At 41.5% G+C, this 20,152-nt stretch overlaps 1 protein-coding gene across 1 annotated transcript; it reads right to left on the reverse strand.

Moving 5' to 3' along the window:
* Positions 1-367: 367 nt before the first annotated feature.
* apcdd1l (adenomatosis polyposis coli down-regulated 1-like) lies at positions 368-19,161 on the reverse strand. Its single transcript, XM_034710119.1, has 4 exons — positions 18,640-19,161; positions 4,223-4,406; positions 2,650-3,169; positions 368-1,802 (listed from the first exon to the last, which is right to left on the reverse strand). Exons 1-4 carry the CDS (start codon positions 18,722-18,724, stop codon positions 1,041-1,043), a joined length of 1,551 nt encoding a protein of 516 aa, XP_034566010.1. The 5' UTR covers positions 18,725-19,161; the 3' UTR covers positions 368-1,040.
* Between the last annotated feature and the right edge of the window lie 991 nt (positions 19,162-20,152).

Consider the following 20,152-nt stretch of genomic DNA (forward strand, 5'->3'; position numbering starts at 1 on the left):
ACTGTGTTGTAGCTGTTTGGCAGACGACTATACAATGGCCTGAACTTCACCACCATGCCGTTTTCTTGATTGGACTAAGTCAATTGGAGTCTGTATCTCTGATGTGATGACCACCAACTTTGGTCCTCATCAATGAGTGCACTCCCTGACTCTACGTCCATGTTTTATACAGTCTAATGGGCCATGTGCATAAGCTCTTGGGAGCTGCAAGCAATCTGAAACACTCAGTCTTGTTTAAATGAATAGTTGAAGACAAGATGATATGAAAGCCATTTTTAATAAACATAGAAAAAGTCGACTGCTTAAATGAGGAACTATAAAAAAAACATCAGAACAAAACTTCCTCTTATTAAAAATGTAAGTTATAAATGGTTAAAATAAATATTCATTTTATTTGTTTGGATTGACAGCTGATAGAAAATCTTAAACATTTCACAGAGGATAGAGATAAGGCAACATTTCACCACAGTGGCATCAGACCAATGAAGATGTCAGCTATTAGAAGACATGATACAAAGTTTTGTACTCTCCATCTTTCTTCCAGTTTATTAGGAGTCAATATTCTGTACAAAGTGCATTAGTTATACTGCATCATGGTTAAAAATTAGCTCTGAAGTGACGTACGCTGGAATGTCCACAGCTCTCAATCTTGATGAGAAAGTAACCGAGCCCAGAAGTCTGCCAAAGCAATGAATCTGTTAAATGAGAACATCTGACCATTATATAAAAGAAACAGGGTTTGAAATAATATATTTGTACATGCTGAAATGACGACTCTTGTATAAATTGTTGGTTTATATGCAAATTAGTTTTAGGTAGAAATGCAGTTGAAGTTAAAAGTCAGTAAAGTGAAGCTACAGGCAGCATCTGACAGCCAGATTTCCAAACATGATCCAGCTCTCCTGTCTGTCTCATGATTTTATTTGACCATCACACATGTGGTCAACATCAAATGGAAGAAGAGTGAAAGACAGCTGCCAGGAAACTATGTCCATCAATGACTTCAGCTGTGCAGCAGACTTGTTTTCTGCGCTTTGTCTCTAAAAACAACACAACCAGCTGAACAGCATACATCCCAGCATCAGTAGCAGAAACTGCACTGGTCTGTCCGTGCCACTGGCTGCTAACTGAACCTGCATGCTGTTAAATCCATGTGAGGCATGTGTCTCTCCAATACTGCAAAGCATCATGGGAGCCTGAAAAGACGTTTGCCTCTCCTGCGGTCGGTCTGGACTGGACCCATCTGTAGGTCTCTCTCCGGTGAACAGCAGTTGGTGTTTCCTGTGATCCAGCTCGGTCTTGAAGAGCTCGTACTCTTTATGTGGCAGTTTGATGCCCAGCAGGTTGCACCCAGCTGTTGGGGTCACGTCCTGCTCCAACCCGACCTCCCAGCCTCCTGCCCGACCACACTTTCCTGGCCGTGTCCCGTTCAACAACTTTGCTGTGGACTCCTCTTCAGCTGTTACTTTCACCTGTGTGACCTTAAAGACAAACTCAGTTGCCCCTGAGATCTTCACAGAGGGGTTTCCCTGAGCGTAGTGGCCCGAGGCCTTTATGGTGAAAGTTGGCTGAGAGCAGACGGGATCGGAGTAATGTCGGTAGATGCCCTCCCAGGCGTGCTGGTCGGGATTAAAGGTGAATTCCCGGGTGAGGAAGAGAACGTTGGGACGGGTTTCACAGCGCTGGCTGACCCAGTGGCCTTCAAGAGACAGAGACAGGGCGGGGCCGCGGTGCAACACTGGGGGGCGCTGCTCTGAGGAGCGGTACACCAGGGCACACACAGGGCAGGGGTGGATATGATGCTGCAAAGGAAAGGTAGCGGTGAGACAATATGTGGTGGGGTTACAACAAAGGTAATCATCAGCAGTGGAGTCAATTAATCATTTATCATGATATATACAAGAGTGTGACTATTAAACTGTAATTCAAATTTTAAATTAGTCAACCACTGAAAAGGCTGTATCAAATTTTATAACAGCTGTGATGTCTTCTGTTTTACCACATCAATTATATATTTCCTGGATTATTAGATATTTGGTATCAAATTCCAACACTGCTACAGTATATCTTTTTTTTTTTTTAAGTTATATTTTTTGGCTTTTGTGCCTTTTGACAGTACAGCTGAAGAGAGACAGGTAATGTGGGGAGAGGGGGAAGACGTAGTAAATGGTTTACCGGCCGGGAGTCGAACTTCTGTGATGAGGACTATGGCCTCTTTACGGGGGGCGCTTAGACTGCTAGGCCACCAGAGCCCCGCTAAAGTATATCTTTGATATCATTAGCCAAATAACACTGATCAAAACAGAGTTTTATGTCCTTTTTAGGCTCCCATGATTCAAGTAAGGGATGGAAAAAAAATTGAGTGCACGCACCATACGTTTAGCAAGTTAAGGAAGTTGCTACAAGATGTTTCATTTTGACTGAGGACATGTTTTATAATGGAGCAAGACTGCTTATTCTCCTCACTCCTTTACATCAATAGTTAAAGTTAGCTTGATGTTCTTTCTTGACAGCAGAAACCGTTAACTGTCCTCTGGCTTAGTGTCAGGCAGTACAAAGTGTTTGTAAGACTTCTGCATTCCCATTCAGTTAATCTTCCACATGCATCACTGGTTATCCCTCTGGTGAACCAAAGCTGAAATGTCTCACCATGACATGCTGCAGTGGATGTTGATATCCTGTAGGTCTATACTGAGTCCTCTGGGTCCAGTCAGTGTGAACATCCCCCAAAAACAGCTCCTGGACCTTTCCTCCATGGCTGTGGTACTGCGTCTCCACCCGAATCAGTTCCATCTCCAGCATAGAGAAACCCAGCGCTACCAGACATCCCCTCCCTGCCCGTGTGTTGTACAGCTCATACAGCTTCCCTGGCACCACGCGACCCAGAGTTGTACCCAAACAGGCCGGAGGTAGCCTGGAGGCCAGCCTCTGTTTGGCTGCAAGACTGTGGACAACAATGCCCACCTTGCTCAGGTGGTGTTCAGCTTCTGTGGCCCCTTGTGTGATCCAGGAGGCCTGACGTAGACGGAGCTTCCCCTTGATCATCAGGGAATACGCCGGGTCCTCACAGCCGCTGTCTGTGTAGTAGTGCTGCAGGGCCTGGAAGTGACGGCTGGGGTGGAAGGTGTAGGAGCGGGTCAGGAACTCTGGACCGGGCCGAACTTCGCATCTGAACACAGAAGAATGCAAGGGATAGAATGATATAGGGTTAAGGATTAATGCAGCAGTGATCAGAGATTAGTTTGTTGCCAAATCCAGAACCATTTCAGTCTTTTGGGAAACATCTCTATAGTTTTGAGTCCTTTGGGAGAAGTCAGGTCTTAAATTTGTCAGGGCATGTTTCAAGTCCTTGTTCGTAAGATCAAGTCAAATCTTGCTGGGCAGAAAGCGAGAAGCATGTCAGCTCTCATTCAAAGCTATAACATTTTTATTTACTTAACTGAGTCCAAATCCTGTTCATGGTTTTGGCTTAATAATTGAACCAGTATTAACAGACATATGGCAGCAACCAGACCAATCTGTGAGCTGGTGTTTATTTGCCCTTCAGATGTGTCTGGTCCCACTCCTGTTAAGATCCAGATTTCTATTCAGCCTGATGGACGCTCAGCCAGGAACAACAGTTTACCTCAGACAGAGCAGGTTTGATGCAATGACTGGGTATACAGGACTCCATTGAGGCATTTTAGTAATAATCAAAGCTGCTTTCACACCTGTAGCTTGTTTGATTTGTTCTGATTCAGATGTCAAGATGATGCAGTTGCCTTTTTTACCATTGACTCTTTGTGTTTACGCCGCAATATTGTAAATCTGGCCAAAGCAAATAAAATACAATTACAGGGTTGTAGGTAAACAATCGCATTCGCACTGGTTGCACTTTGCACTGTAGAAAGATGGTTCCAAGATGGTAACGTTGGCCAGTTAGTATACCAACAAAATGAGCCATGAGACTCACTAAAATCCAGAACTCTATGCGAGAGGGGCTTTCACTACTCTGCTGTGCTGAGGGCCAAGGAACACAAACAGCAGTATTTAAAGGTACAAAACTAGCTTGGCAAAAGTGGAGATTCCAGTGATGAGAACAACAAATTCTAACTTTGGTTCAATGAGCTGGACCATTCTTCTAGGCGATCTTGGCTTGCTTGTGTAGTTTTTTGTCCTCTGACTCAATCCCTCTCTGCCTCGGTAATTCATTCCTATCTTAATTTAACCTTTCAAAACTCACCTTGTTGACACCCATGTGCCATCAAGTCTTGGGGGGATGTCTGCAGTGATTCTCACTCTGTCCTGTAGATGGCGGTACTGACAGTCATGCTCCCACTGCAGGCTCTCACTGTGGTTTGAGGAAGAAGTAAAGGAAGTCGTGGGTACCTCCCATAGTTTACTTCCTGTTCCAGCCACAAACACAGCTACAGAGGATGGAAGAGTCAGAAAACATAGTGAGTAAATGATCACAGTTATCCAATCAGAACAACATTACAGCTCATTTAGATTTCCTGGCTGGTTTGCGATGGATTGAGGAAATGGGAACACCATTTCTGTTCTGAGTCTGCTCCGAGTTGATTATCAGCCTCCTCTGTCAGACAGCAAAAAGGACAGATGATAGCCACAAGGGAACATTCACATCATCTCTTGTTATAATTCTGGTTGACTGCAATTGCTTTCAGGGCTGTAATTTTGCCATATTTTCCATAAAATGAGTGGAGTTTGGGTGCTATAGAAACCATACAGAGCTGTGGATCAGGATGTTGACCACGGAGCAGACAGTATCGGCTTCTCACTTCAATTAATGAGCAGCTACAACACACAGGCCTCGTCTTTGAGTTAGGAGATGTGTTTTGTGATAGCAGTGTGAGTGCATGCCCTTTGTACAACCTGTGTTTGTGGAAACAGTGACAAACTGTGTTCACAGATGATGGCTTTTTGATGTGGTTTTGAGCCCATGCAGTGATTTCCACTACAGGGTCATGTCTGTTTTTAATTCACTGCTACCTGAAAGTCGAGCTGGGCAATATTGAATATTATGTTATCACGATAAAATATTTCATATAGTCGTGTAGATAATTATCACGATAAATATCAAATCATGATTTAATTTAAATGTAAAGTCAGATTTTTGCTCCTGAGTGAAAGTTGAAGAAACCAGACAGTTGAATCCATCATTTCGGTGCTAAGTAAGTAAGATTTGTAAGTTTTCTTGCATGTCGTTGTCGCTAGTTTAATCTGTGTTTACGTTCCGCTCCAAATGTCTTTAACCCTGCCCTGCAACATGATTTGCTGTTCAATGCCGTCTTCTTCTTCTGTCTAATGTTGGGTGGCAACTAGTGTTTAAGGCTCATTAGCACCCCCTCTCCAGTGGTTGGGGACTGTAATTACAGTTTTAGATATATCTAACTTTTATTGAACATTTTTCATATTTATATCGAGAAAAATCAAATCGCGATAATTATTGTGATCAAATTAAGTGACCAGCCTTGTCACTTTCGTGCAGATATTTCTTTAGGTTCTCTGAATCGTAATGATATTATGTACTTAAGATGACATAATCCTCAAATTCTTTGTAACTCTTTAAAAAATAAAATAATTTAAGTTGTGTTTTTCAGCAATTTTTCCTTAAAGCTAGGGTTGGTAGTCTCGGAAAACCAGCATGAATCGGAGCTCCTCCAAAACGACCCCCCCCCCCCCCCCCCCCCCCCCCCCCCGCTCACATGCACGAGCGCCGCTGATTCTCGACCATATGATCGTGACTGATTCAAAACCGGTCCTCACCAAAACATTATCATGGTGAAAGTTAAAAACACAAACAAACATGGCTGCTGTTAGTACTCACAACTATCATGCTAGCATTATCCAGTTGTACTGGTGACACAGCTCTACTGTTTGTTAAATGTGTTCAGTGTAGATGCTCTTAATTCCTACAGTGTCGACGGTCAGTGAAGGCATCAGGAGAGGTGTAGAGTGTGCAAGTGGAAGAGAGGAGAGGAGAAGTTTTTCATTCATTCAAACATTGATTGTTGCTTTGTTGGTTGGCGTGATCACGGCCGACAGTGACCGGTTATTAAAGATCAACGTGTTTACGAATCGGCTCGTCATCACTACAGCTTCCGGACGGACGCTACAATAAATATATATTTTCTGTAGGACTTACTGAACGTCATTAATTATTCTGCTTGTTGGTGAGAGCTTTTTAGACTCTGATCCGGACTACAGTCCTGAGCAAAGCACCTCATCAGGTCAGAGGGGACAGGCCCGAGGACGAGCAAGAGGGGCAGTAAATAGAGTCAGGGGAAGCAGAGGCAGGAGACGGGGACTCGGAGGAGTGCACGCCGGGGAAATGTACGCGCAGGAGGAGGGCAGAACGGCTGGACGGGATTTGATTGGTTTAAAATTTGGGGAGCCAAAAAATGGTGATTGGTTAATGTTTTCCCAGGTTTACTCTGGCTGTAGATAGCAGTTTTTTATTGATTGCCATCAGGACATAAAGATCATTTTAACCAGTATGACAAAAAGTGTATCTAAATCTGAAAAAAACTGCTAGGTCGGTGGCGCCCAAATTCTTTGTAGATCAATGCTCAGTAACATTATTATTGAATCTCCTCACCCAGTCTCTAATGTAGTGGTGAACCTATTACCATCTTTACCTCTGAGAGACTCTGCCTCTCTGAAGTGCCTGTTTAATACCTAGTCATGTTAGTAACTTGTTACAAATTAATCTAATTAGCTAGGAGATATTCCTGCAGGTGTTTCTTTTCTTTTTTTTGCATTAAACAACATTTTCAGTGTTTCATTAATAATAATAATAATAATAATAATAATAATAATAATAATAATACTAAATCGTATTTATATGGAGAGGTTTAAATACTCATTTTAAAAAGGAAGACCTGTCCCAGCTGTTTTGAAATATGTTGCTTGAGTCAAATATAAAATGAGTATATATTTTTCATAAAACAAAATTATTCAGTTTCAACATTTGACTTGTTGTCTGCGCTATTTTAAATGAAATAAAGACTTTAAATGTTTGCAAACCATCAACCTCTGTATTTATCTATATTTCATGGAGTGTTGGAACACTCCATGAAATATAGATAAATAGAGATAAATGGTATTGGGTTTGTATAAATACACACCTATCATCAAGGTATGGAAAACAGTGAGTCACTGACAGCAGCAGGCCAGCTGAGCCAAGCACATCTGTTGATAATATTTAAAAAACACTTACAATGATTAATGTTCTCGCTTGAGATTTCCCAAACTATTGCATTTAAGTTAATCTCAGTGAAAGCATTTTTCACTCCATAATGTTTATTGATTTGACACGTACACATCTGCAATCTGTCTGCCTGTCTGTGGTCATAACTGCACTTTCTGCTCTTTCCACTTGTTGCTGCACAGAGGTGCATGAGTTGTCAACACGGTAAGGCAAAGCGCTCTGTTCTGGTTAAAGTTCAAAGAAAGGAGAATGTTTTTCTGATTACACCCTTATGGTTGTAAGTTGAGGAAACTAACTGGAGTGTGTCCACCTGGCAATGTGTGCTGTTTTGTGTGTTTGGAGTTATGGCTTCAGGATCATCCTCCCAAAAGTGTTGTCAAAAAGCAAGGGTGATGAGTTCTCACGGACGCCTCCGTCTCCTGTTTTCTCTCACTTTTTTTTTGTTACCCTTCCCAATGGTCCACTTCTCAACTTTACTATCAGTGATGAAATGTAATTTTTTAGATCTTAGTTTTTCAATGTACAACAGAGAAGCTTGCCACACTGTTTTTCTTCAAGGTATAATCCAGGTCTACCACTGCTGCTACGACATGATTTCTATCAGTTGTTTTTAAGTTGTCTTTGTAAATTCTTCTTTCTTTTAGTTTTTTAAAGTTATATTTGGGGGCATTTTTGCCTTTAATTGATGGGACAGTTGAAGAAAGATGGGAAATGTGGGGAGTGGAGAGTGGAGAGTGGGGGAAGACATGCAGCAGATAGTTGAGACTGGGAGTGGAACCCCTGACTGCTGCGAAGAGAACATTGTACTAGGGATGGGCATTTCAAGACAAAATTTTATTCGATAATCATTGGCTTCCATTCAATGATTATTAGAATAATCTCCCCCCACCCCATAGACACACACGTGACTCGTTAACAGCCCATTTGTGTGACAGTCGCGGTAACCAGCAGCAGGACAAGGTGCTGTTAGTAGCAAGCACTGACAGCGTCTGTCTCAATCTTTACACCTGTGTTTCTGTGAAGCAGCAGCATGGCGTGTATGTTTACATTTTACAGCAATGCTCAGTCTCTGGGAATAAATGTGTAGTAGTGAGCAGTAGCACCAGTGTATTAGCAAACATCTTTAAGACGCTCTATAGCCACCATCTGGCGGGAATACCGTATTGCAACCAGGTGAAGACGATGAAACATTTTACTTTTAAAATGAGAAAATATTCTAAGTAACTCTTTTATTTTCAATAAGTTAATGAATATTTGAATATTTGAAAATCATGCCCATCCCTATACCGTACATGGGGCGCCTGCTTTAACTGCTAGGCCAGCGGTGCCCATCTTTCTAAATTCTAAAAGCACACAAAGCATTTTGAACCTGGCTCGACGCTCACTACATTGTACAATGTATATAGAATGGACAAGCCAAAAGACCGCCTCCACAGACAATGACATATTGCACTGGTGCAGCCAAGGCCGAACAGAGGTCACCTGGCTGGTATAGACCAAGCGGCAACCTCCGGTCTAAAAATAGGAGTCTATGCGGAAGTGTTAAAAGCTGCAGTTCATCGAGGATCCGCTTGAGGCTGGCTCCGGCAGTACCGGAAGTCACATACACATGAATGGGAAAAAGACGATCTTTGCAGCAGAAATAAACATGTTTACAGCCTGGTACAAAAGATGAGTGTAGTCTGAATAGCTCATTTCTCGATGTCCTCTCACTGTGAGGGGGGGGGATTTTTTTCTAACGCGGCAATTTAAAAGATATTGAGGTTACTAGTCTTCCAATGAGAGGCACAGCTGACTGCAGGAACGCTGCAGCTGTTGGCTAGGAGGCTCAAAGCCCACCTCTTTACGTCACACTGGCTCGACAGAAGCAATATGGCTGCCGCTGCCGATTGGCTTCAAAACAGCGTTCAGAAACAGATGGGTGACGTCACGGATACTACGTCCATATTTTATACAGTCTATGGTATAGACGCAAGACTGACGTTGCATCCTTTCTGCTAACCTAAACACACCTTTAACATCCCGATAAAACGTCACAGATCTTTCAGAATGACAGTCCACAGCAGAACAGGTTTCAGAGAAGCAAGACACTCTCCAATCAAATTAGTTTGAACATTTGAGAAAATTTTACTATTTTTGATGTACTTTTTTATTGTTTTTATAAATTTAGAATAATGTAAGTGTAACACTTTCCTGAACCCGACCTAGGTTTTAGTACGCTATGCACAGAAACGCTGAGTAAAAAGTTGCGCCAGGCGGAAACTTTTATACCATAGTTACAATTCACCATGTACTTTTTTTACTCTGCAGAACAGCTGAATCAGCAGTTCTACTTTTACCAAAGTCTTATTTTATAGAAGTATCTCCCACAAAAATGTGTCTACTTTTCCACCTCTGCTGGTAGGTGGATTTGGTTACCTTTCGAGGCAAGTTCTTATGCTAAGCCCGAGCAATCATCTCTACTAAGCATTATATTACAACACACAAATATGAGAGGGGTCTAAATCTTCTGATCCAGCTTTCTGACAAAATTGTTTCAGAAAATGTTGAATTTCTGGTCGGTCGGGGTAACCAGCTTAAATTTTTCCTCTCTCTCATTCCCTCCAGTGTCTTTATCCTCAGGGGTCTCAATTCGTCTCAGTTTTCCTCTCGGTCATCTGTGGTTTGACAGCTTTACAGGCAAAATCTCACTCCACTTTTCTCTTGCTGGACTTTAGCTGCACTTTGGGAGAATTTCACCTGTTGAGCCTCCAGATGAGCTGGTTTGTTCTCTTATGACTGACTGGATACATTGAAGGAAATTTCAACTTGAACAGGAAAGTTTGCTCATTTGTTTCAGGATGTTGTTCTTCTGCAGAACGCTCCAAGCTAGCGGCTGAGTGATCAATGTTTATTAGCCTTGTCGGTGTCAGAGAGAGGATATTTTTTGTTCCTGTGACTCTTGGAATTCTTCCCATATGTTAACCACATCCACGGACATGTGTGCAGATGGATATTTTTTTAAGTGTTAGCATTCACCTGACACACGCACAAACAAGCACGTGTATCCCTCGGATGGTTTGGACTGTACGCAGACCACCAAACCAGAGTGGAGCTCAAGGCACATTTCTCCACCTTCCAGCAGTCTGTCAATCTTTTGATTTGATTAATACTTCTTCCTGTCACAGGCAATGAAACATGTTTGCAATTTTCTCCACATGGTGATGTGTTTGTTTATGCTCCACGTCACTGCAGCTGGCGAAGGAACCCTGGTCAGTTGGAACCAGCTGTGCTCCCACGGGAGCTCTCGCAGCACAACACTAATCAGGATTAATTAATTTCCACTGTATCTTGCAAGTCATCCAGGGGGCCTGTTTTGTGTTATCTAGCACTGTATCTGCGTGCAACATGTTACTTGAGTGTTTTCTCCCACACTGAACAATGAATGGACAATGAAGCGAAAATCAGAGTGTGTCCTGTGGAGACTTTTGGACAGCCATATTTTAGTTCCTGTTTTTGCCAAATCATTCTATAGTGTTTCTTGAGGTCACTTGTCATTCAACCCCCTTCTTTCTCTTGGATCTTGTTCCAGTTGGGCATATGGTTGCATTTACTAAAACAGTGCTCATAAAAGCAGAGCTTAGTAAAACAAAATTGCTCATCGTGGTTTTCTTCTACAAAAAGGCCCATTTCAACCACAAGTGTGGAGATGTTGTAATACATATGAAAATATTCAACCCCCAACACAATTATGAGGAGAAGGGGGACCATTTTACTTCATTCACTTCCTACACATGCAGTCAGATATGATTAGTTTAACCCTGAAATTGTTCTCACTGATTTATTTTTCCACAGCGGGGCCTAAAACTCCCCTCGATGCAGTCTGCACCTCAGCCTCATAGTTTAGTGCATCTTTCAGAAAGAGACATCATGTATTTTTATCAATAAAACTCAATGTCAGATTAATTCAGATTCAATGCCATTATTAACTTTCGTGGTTTCTGTTGGATTATTTAAGTTTCCTAAAGCACGTCTGTCCAAGAAGTGGACTGGAAGAATATCCATAAAAAAGAGAAAACACCATGAAAGTCCATAAAAAGATGGAAACAGAATAAGGACTTATGTGGGGACAGTTCTTCTTGTTTTAAGAGGTGATCATTTAAAAAATAGATGTACTTCTGCAATTACAATTACAAACTATGTAAATCACATGCAGAAAAAATTAGAAACTTTTTCATCAGGATCATATTTATGTCAAACGTGAAGGCTCATTGCACAACAACAATCCAACTAATCACGGACATCTGTGATGTTTTTGTTGAAACTGACAGCAACTGTTCGCTTCATCAAATGCAACAACAAACATTTACTCAAATCAGCTTTGACTCAAGTTTTGAATAAATCAAAGGATGTCAAAAAAATCTGCAACATAATGATCTCCATACAGGATCAATAAGGAAGTATGCGAAAGTTTCACTGATGCATCATAGCAAGTAAGAAACCATTCAGTGAGTTTATCAGAGGCTCTCTGCATATATAGGGGAAAAATCTAAATATAAAACATCACTCAGTCGCCCATATGGATGCTGGCTGGATTCATTCCATCATTCCTCTTTCTTTTTTTCCAGTTGTAAAAGATTGGGGACCAAATCTATGGTCCTCATTTTGTTCATAAAACAAGTTTGAGTGTGAAATGTTTCAACTAAAGCCGACTAAAATGTACTCTCTTCTTCTGCTGCATCTCAACAGAGCTACTAACATTAGAGGAAGTAACTGTGTTTGATGGAGTTGGTTGTTAGATTTACAATTAGGTAATCCATTTTTATCATAACAACCATATCTGTTAGTTTTGAATAATCCATATCCTGAACTTCATGCTTAATGCAGTCTGGAAAAACGCTCAAATCGTTTTTCAAGAACAACTGGTGTACATAGGTTCGTGCCACAAACATACTACATGTCAAGTGAGTTTGAAGCACCTGGCCTTACCAAGCCCAAGGATAGATTCCTTGATGCGATCTGTTTTATATAGAGGTTTCCCTGGCAAACAGAAAACTCAAGGACAAAATCTCTTTTAAAAAACTCATCAAAAGATTTTTTTTAAGCTTGAGGTAGATTCAATTATGATCTGTTGTGATCTTCTGACTGTTTTTGTATTCTTTTGTATCATTTTCTATTTCTCTTTTTAGATGATTTTTCTCAGGGTTATTGGTTTTTTCATGTTCAGCAATATTTTGTTATATCTTGTAAAAGATGTTTTGAATTGTGGGGCCTTAAATTACTGTTAAGACCCCTAGAATGACTAGCGATCACTTTGTGGAAGTTATTGGGGATCAGAATAAAGAATAAAGAATAAACATGTGTACATGTTTTTGAGCAAAGAGAGGCCTATTTATCTTTTCCTAGATCAGTTAAAGTGGATACACATTAGATTGATATGTTTGATGGCAAGTCTGGAGAGGAGGAATTGTTACACCAACTATGATCATTTGGATTCCTGGCTGGGGATCGTCAAAGCAGAATCCGACACAACCAACCTTTAACTTGCCCTTGATTCCCACATTAAAAGAGCAACAGTAGAGGTTACTATCAAATACTGTCTACCAACCAAGTAAGACAGCACTCAGTCCCGTCGTCCCCGTCCCCCCATTTCTCCTCCTGCAGTGTCACTGTTCTCCCACAAGGGGTCAGTGCAGCAGTCTGTGTGTCCTGCGTGTGGTCTGCACTGACTGTCATCACCACGAACACTGCCGCCGCCGCCACCGGCCTTCACTCCGGCCGACTGATGAACAGCCAAAGTAATCTACCTGTCTTTGAGCTCCAATATTATACTACCTTACACATGCATGCATATACGCACGTCCACAGAAACACACTGCACACATTGAGGATTTACAGTACAGAAGGGACACCATTTATAAAAGACCTCCAGGCTGCACTCTGTTTGTTTGTTTGCATGTATGATTACGGTTTGGCAGCCGTCGCCCGCCTCTCTCATGTCTCATCCACAGAGCCAAAATCAAAATATGGTTTTATGTACTTCTTTATTTGGAGCTGTCCCATAAAAACAAGAACCACATCCAGGAAGGTCTGATTCAGACTTTGCAAGGGGAATGGATGCCTTGACTTTTAAGTAATTTTACATTGGAGAGGGACGCCGTAGTCTGCTCTATACCTGCTTCTATTGAGACCTATTAAACCTGCCAAACTAGAGGCAGTGAAATTGAAAGAAATGTTACTGGTGCACTGAAAAAATGGTAAACTAGGACCTATTTCTCCATGTTCAAGTATTTTAACTACTTCCTCATGTGTTTCCTACTTTTTTACTACATCCTCACCCCATTTCTCTCAGTGTGGTCACCCCCAGTGTCCCGTTAATCCACTTTCTTGTTCTCTGTGCCTCAGTGCTGCAGGACCAAACCCTCCAAACTGTCCCTGAAGTGCCTGTGCCCTCCTGACCCCCTCTTCCCCCTCCGCTGATAACTGCTCCCCTCCCCTCCTGATGAAAAAGCCACGATGTTTCCGGCTCATTTCATGTGGATGGATTTCAGATTCCTCCCTCTCTTTCCTTTTTTCTGTCTGTCAGTGGTTGATTAGGTGAATGAAGTTGAGGGGTTGGAGGAGAGTGGGATGAGGCTTCTTCATGACAAGATTAGTGAGGTGCATGTGTGTGAGAGCGCATTTTTGTCTGTGTGCGATGATACAGTAGCTCAGAGATTCTGCTCATTCCACATATTTAGTTGAGTGCTGCACATTAATCACAGTTCACAGCTGCTTTTTCAGGCACGGTTGAGTCTCTGAGCTGTCCTCCAGATCTTGGAGAGGTGTTATAAGACCGTGATTCCCAACTTTTGTTGGCTTGTCAGCCCTTCCATTAAAAGACTGTCTGGATTTAACCGCTCAACACAAGTATCGTATATGCAGTGGGCATTATATATTGAAAAATCCACAAAAGTGCATGTGATTGTTTCATAGCAAAAGCTAAAAAGGCAAATGGTGGAAAACAATTCAACAGTTTACAAGAAAAAAATGCAGAATTTCGAAAAAAAAAAAAACTCTGCAGAACAAAAAAGCTATTTCTTCTTCTCTCTTATCCTTTTTATTGTCTCATGAGCCTTTAAATTTATATCCTTTTTCTTTCTCTGTGGTTAAACTGGTTTTGGCTTTGAGAGATCCTCTATGTTTTCCCTCTGGGAGAAAGTCATCAGCACAAACGCAGGAAACAACATTCAGTCCGACCACAAAAAGAAACAACATTTTTGTTTTGCAATCATACAATGGAAACCACTTAATGTCTAGTGACACTGCAGCTCTTCTGTTTAAACAGTGAGATTACCACCGTGTCGGCCTGAATAAAGGATGACCCTGATTCTGAGAGGACCTCTTCTTTTCAACACAACATTTGTGAAAAAATACTTTTTGAAGACCAAATCATGTTTTTATCAAGAAAACTATTTTTATTGGCAACAATGTTTAAACAATCACACTGAATGTCTTGGAAAATTAAATTGTTACATTTAAATGGAGTAAAATGTGATTACATGTGTAAATGAAGCACTAATTGTGACACTATTTTACTACTGTAAAGATTAACCTTGATACGTTTTTAGTAACGTTGTCACACGTGCATTTTAATACAATCTTTTCAGGCTTGCCTTTTCAGTATTTTTCTGTATTTCTTTGCAGTTTGACAGCTGTTTAATATCTCTGCTGCATTGATAACCATTTTCATAATAAAAAGCCACATAACACCGCCTCATTTGTTGGTTAACTTGTTCTTCTTTTAGCAACTTTTGTTCACTGTGTAATTCCCCCCTGTCGTTGACGGCTGGCCTCAATCTGAGTGGCACTCTGGTTTCACAGATTGGACACCATCAACTGCTGGAATGAATTTTGACATCTTATTACCAAACCCTGAATAAAAGACGAAGCCACTTTTTTCAGATGTATTTGGATGGATAAAACACTGTCTTATCTACGGACCAACATGGTATTCTTTATTGTAGCCTAAGTTTGTCGTGACTATCCAAATAGTTTCTCTCATCTTTGACGCTCATTAGATTCAGATTATGTTCAAATGATCTACAGAGCACCTGAGAGTAAAATAATTAGACTGTTAAATTTATGAAGAAAAGTTCTCAGAATACATAATTAAATATATATAAACATACTTTAAGGTACATTATTTTTAAAGCATCATTTCTAAGCTTAAGTCAAGCAAAAATACAACTTGTGTGGACACACCCAAACCTCCTCTGTTAGACTCTGTTGAATAATCGGCCTGAGTTTCACAATTTTCAGAACTTTTAAAAAGCACCTGCACAGCACAAACGTTGTGTTCCTCCCTTATTTCTATTTTCATAAAGCAAAGAGTTTTCCCCCAAAATTTGGCACTCCTCTGACTGATTCCTTAATGTCTGACAACTGTGATCAAAGTTTAAGTCATGTGACAGACGTGCAGTTAGGTCAAGCCATCACTGTTGTAGCTTAGTCTAAAAGTGCCTGAAGACATGAAGCATGTTAAACTCTGAAACTGCACTCAATGCAATGAATCAGTGTTTTTTAAACTTTGACATGAGAGTGTTCACAGTGTTTTTACACATAGTGATTTTTGTCATAAGAGACTTCCTGAGACCTACGTATGACCATCGTCCTTGAACTACCAAAATATAAGAACATTAAACAGTGAAGCTGAGACTCCGATTTGTAATATGATATAACTCCAAACAATTTGTCATTTATTGTCAGGTTTTACCCACCCTTCACTTTCATGGACTGATGAAAGCTTACAGAAATCACCCCAAGTATTTGAACTTCATTTTACGGCCTCTTTGCTACAACACTACACTCTCCTCCCTCTCTCCATCCCCTCCACCCTCATCTCCAAAGTCAGGCGGAGGTCAGATTGATTTCGAGTTTTTTTCAAAAACACAAGGTTTGTTGTGTTGTTCTAACCCTGAGTCTCTCCTTCCTTTTCTCCCAGCATTTCATAGCCATCTCCATGACCAGGAGTCTCCCCTCTGTCCCCGGGGCTGTGCATGCACGACTACTGTTGTCTTTTCATCACAGAATAAGCTGCTTAATCTAGCGGCCTCGTTTATTTAGACAAGGGATCTACAGGGGTTTGCCCGGCGGACGCTGCTGCCAGCTCCACTGTGGTTGGAGGACCTCTGCTCCTGTTTTCACAAAGCAACAACACACTCCTCAACCTGCTGCTTTTCACACCTGCATCGCAAAGAAAACAGCTGGAAAATCCAGAGAACACGTCCAACTAAAGCACTGTTTCCCAGCTTTCTTGTCTAACTTCAGTCTGATGGATGTGCAGCGGATCAGATTTGGGTTTTGGTTTATGGTTTTCTGCTATGGTAGACACTGGAGATGATCCTGATTGTAATAACCCCTGACAGTCATTGTGGTGTTTCTTCTTGATGGAGAGACAAGGCAGACGAGATGTAGATGATGTGAAAGAAGAGTTGATGGTCCGCTGATGTTGTCAAGCTGAGATTACAGCAGTTTCACCTTAATCCAAAATCTTGGTCTGGAGACGTTTCAGGAGATCTGGTCAGCGGCTGATTCACACGCTTGTAGGCTTTTTTAAATTGGACTGAGACTTTTAAAGGCCAGAACATGAACACTGCAGCCAAGATGTAGTTTTTTAATGTGATTAAGGGTTTTGTCAGTATCCTGAAATCTCAAGATACTTGATTCTTGGATTACAAAACATTCCCATCAAGCTCAGTTCAATTCAGGAAACCTGGGACAAAACAGGAAATTCTTTCATACGAAGATCCACCATACTCCGTCCAAATACTCACTGTGCTCTCCTCCCCTCAGCGAAGCGGTCTCTTTTATCTTTCCCAAACACTTCATCAAGAGAGGCACAACTCCAACAGCTGAGTGTTTGTAGCTTCAGAGTCAGATTTTGGGTTCAAAGGGGGCTAAGACATCAGGCATCGAGAAATGAAGACTGATCACATTAGTATGAGACGCTCTGATTTGTGGAGCCTCTCTCTCTGTCTCACAGAAATCATGTTACATCTGTCAAAAGTGATAGGAAAATGAGTTTAATTGTCTGGTTTAATTTAATGTTATGTCTAGTTTTCGCTCTGTTTGTGTAGAAGAACTGCTCGGCTTCATTCAGCATCTGTTGAGGTCCAATGACTCGACCTCGCCTGTCTCTTCTAACTAGACTTGAGCTGTGAAGAAAGCAAACATTTCACAGATACCAGCCTACTAGTCTGCTGCTGGAGAAGCTTCAGGGGTGGAGGGGGTTTGGAGGGGTTGGCGGAGGTTTCTGGATGATGATTAGAACCGGGCAGATGCCTCCTCCTGTCTGTCTCCGGCCGCCTGTCACCCTAACAAGCCCTGAAGGCCAAAAAGCTGCGCTTCCGCGATCCTGGCTGCGGCTGCTGGACAACCGTCTCAGAGCAGCAGCCCGAGGTAAGGTCAGTAATGGCTGTCTCCTGTTATTCTAACCATTAACATAATGGCAACATTAGTTCCAGGGCCACGCTCCCCTGCTCCGAGGGACCCATTGTTTAAAGGCACCAGCCGGAGCTCCTTTTAAGACTCCTCCAGCGGCCACAGATTCCACTGACGCTTTGAAGACACACAGAGGAGGAGAGGAGGAACACAGACCTACTATTCATATGGCAGTAACCTCGGCAGAGGTTGTGTTTTTGTTTTTAAAGTGCTGATCCACATGTTGAACTTTGCAAATCATTCAAATCAGGACAAATTACTTAATAACTTCCTGGTTATTATACCTTTTTGTCCTTGATAATCCCTTCTTTTTTTTGTCCTGGTGTCCAACCATGTGTTCTTTAAGCTAAATCCATACGAGTTCAGCTGATTCCTCACATGAGACAGAGTTTATCTCTCTTTTTTTTTTAACATACTAGAAGGGCTTTCGATTAAAGAGGAAAATCTGCAGCAATCTCCAGGATTAGAAGTACAACTTTTAATGCATAAGGATATTCTCTCACTGATCACTTTGATTTGTTGGGTTCATTATGTTTTAGCAAGGCGTAGCTCACAGAAACTTCATTTGTCTTTAATGCAGAATATTGTGAAAAAATCCTTGTCTACAACTCATTACTTAAAACTATTTTCATGTGATGGATCCAATAAAATATAAACAAAATATGCCTCAAACAGCAGAAATAATGAGACAATAAAGGACAGGTAAACTGAAGCAGATCACAGTTTTGACTGACACTTTTTGGACCATGTTATTATGAAAACCAGCATCAGTGCAATCCTTCGAAAACTTAATTTTGACAAATTTTTCTTTTTAGTTAATTAGCTCAAATCTGCCCAAATACTTGGGATAAAATCTCTGCTTTTACAGGAGTGAATTAGTTCAACCTTCATTTACTCAAAAAGTTGTTTAAACAGCTGGAAGAGTAAAGAGAGGACACAGTCCTCCTGCAGACTGTGCCTGGACTCACCTTGCAACAGCCCCAGCAGCCAAACTCCCCTCAACAGGTGACTGAGACGTCCGTTTGACATGTTTCCTGCTTCCGCACACTTCATTCACACAGTCTGCTTGGAAAACAAACTTTGATCCCGGAGAAATCCAAAACACAGAGGAGCTCCTGTCAACGAGAGACGCTCATGTAGGAGATCACCATGACGTGCACATAAACGAAGAGTCCAGTAATCCTTCAATGAAACTCTGGTCTCCTCCTCAGCCAGGAGAAACTTTCTCTTTCCTCTCTTCTTCTTCTTCTTCTACCTCCACTTCTGGGTCTCCATGGTCTGATAGGAAAGTCCTTAGTTGGAACAACACGCTTCATGCAACTTCTCCACTCTGCAGCTCTCTTGAAGTTTGCAAGAGGGAGTCAGTCTCTCTCTCTCTCTCTCTCTCTCTCTCTCTCTCTCTCTCTCACACACACTGTTGCCTCACTACTGTGCAGCCCTGTGGATCAGTTCCACTCCATGCATGTGCAGCGAGTGTGTGCGTGCATGAGAGGAGAAGTGTTTTTGTGTGTGTGCTCACTCCTGCCTGGTTCTTATAGTTTTGAGCTGAGGGGAGGGAGTAAGAGAGAGAGAGGGGGAGGGAGAGAGAGAACGTTTCTGTGTGTGTGTGTGTGTGTGTGTGTGTGTGTGTGTGTGTGTGTGTGTGTGTGTGTGTGTGTGTGTGTGTGTGTGCGCGCACACGTGTGCATGAGTGTGTGTGTGTGATTTTGGTTTGGAGGTGGGGGTCTGAGCTTCAAACTTCCGAAAGTGAATGCTCTTGGGAGCTTTTAGGGCAAGGTGCAAAAGGGCAGTGATGAATAGGAGGCAACACGTCAGCCACAACTATTCAGGACATCTTATTGTAGAAGCAGATTAGAAGAGCTCAAAATATAACAAGGTATTTCTCACTTATTTTTCCTACAAAGTATCAAGTCTTATAGATGGCTTTGGAGTGCCACTTTGGATTTCAGCTGTTGTCAGAAAATCGAGCAATCTCACCAATTAAAGTTGTTCTTCCTACTCGTAGTGTCATTTTTACTACTTCTAAGAGCTAATAGACGTTCTTTTTTATTCTTAACTGAGCAGTTTGTAATTAATTCAGGTATTTTAAACTTAAAGAAGCAAACTTAAATTTTTATTAAACCAACTTGATATTAGCCTTTTTATAGGATGTGTACTACTCACAAAATTATCAATTAAATTATTAGAATTGATTGCAGATACTGCAATTCTATTATCTTTTTAAACGTGTGAAAACGACACTAAGAAGAACAACTTTTGCGGCTGAGACTTTGCTTGAGACTTCCCTGACAACAGCTGAGATCCAAGCGGAGGTCCATCTTCCGACTGGGCACAGGCTTGCAGAGCTCTGCTGTGTCTGAAGCCCGGTTCCTCTCAAGTTTCTTTATTTTTATCATGTTCTAGATGTTATTTTGTAAGTTTCCTATGACTCCAATAAAATGGAGCAAAATTGAATTTCAATTCAACCTTTTTTTTATTCTC

Source organism: Notolabrus celidotus, chromosome 1, assembly GCF_009762535.1.
Source record: "Notolabrus celidotus isolate fNotCel1 chromosome 1, fNotCel1.pri, whole genome shotgun sequence".
Taxonomy (NCBI): Eukaryota; Metazoa; Chordata; class Actinopteri; order Labriformes; family Labridae; genus Notolabrus; species Notolabrus celidotus.

Excerpts from the sequence above, each read along its gene's own strand:
- apcdd1l (XM_034710119.1), bottom strand. The coding sequence starts at position 18,724 with ATGAAGTGTGCGGAAGCAGGAAACATGTCAAACGGACGTCTCAGTCAC. Across the intron at positions 4,407-18,639 it reads GCTGCTGGGGCTGTTGCAAG|CTGTGTTTGTGGCTGGAACA; the intron begins GTGAGTCCAGGC and ends CATCCTCTGTAG. Across the intron at positions 3,170-4,222 it reads GGCACATGGGTGTCAACAAG|ATGCGAAGTTCGGCCCGGTC; the intron begins GTGAGTTTTGAA and ends TTCTGTGTTCAG.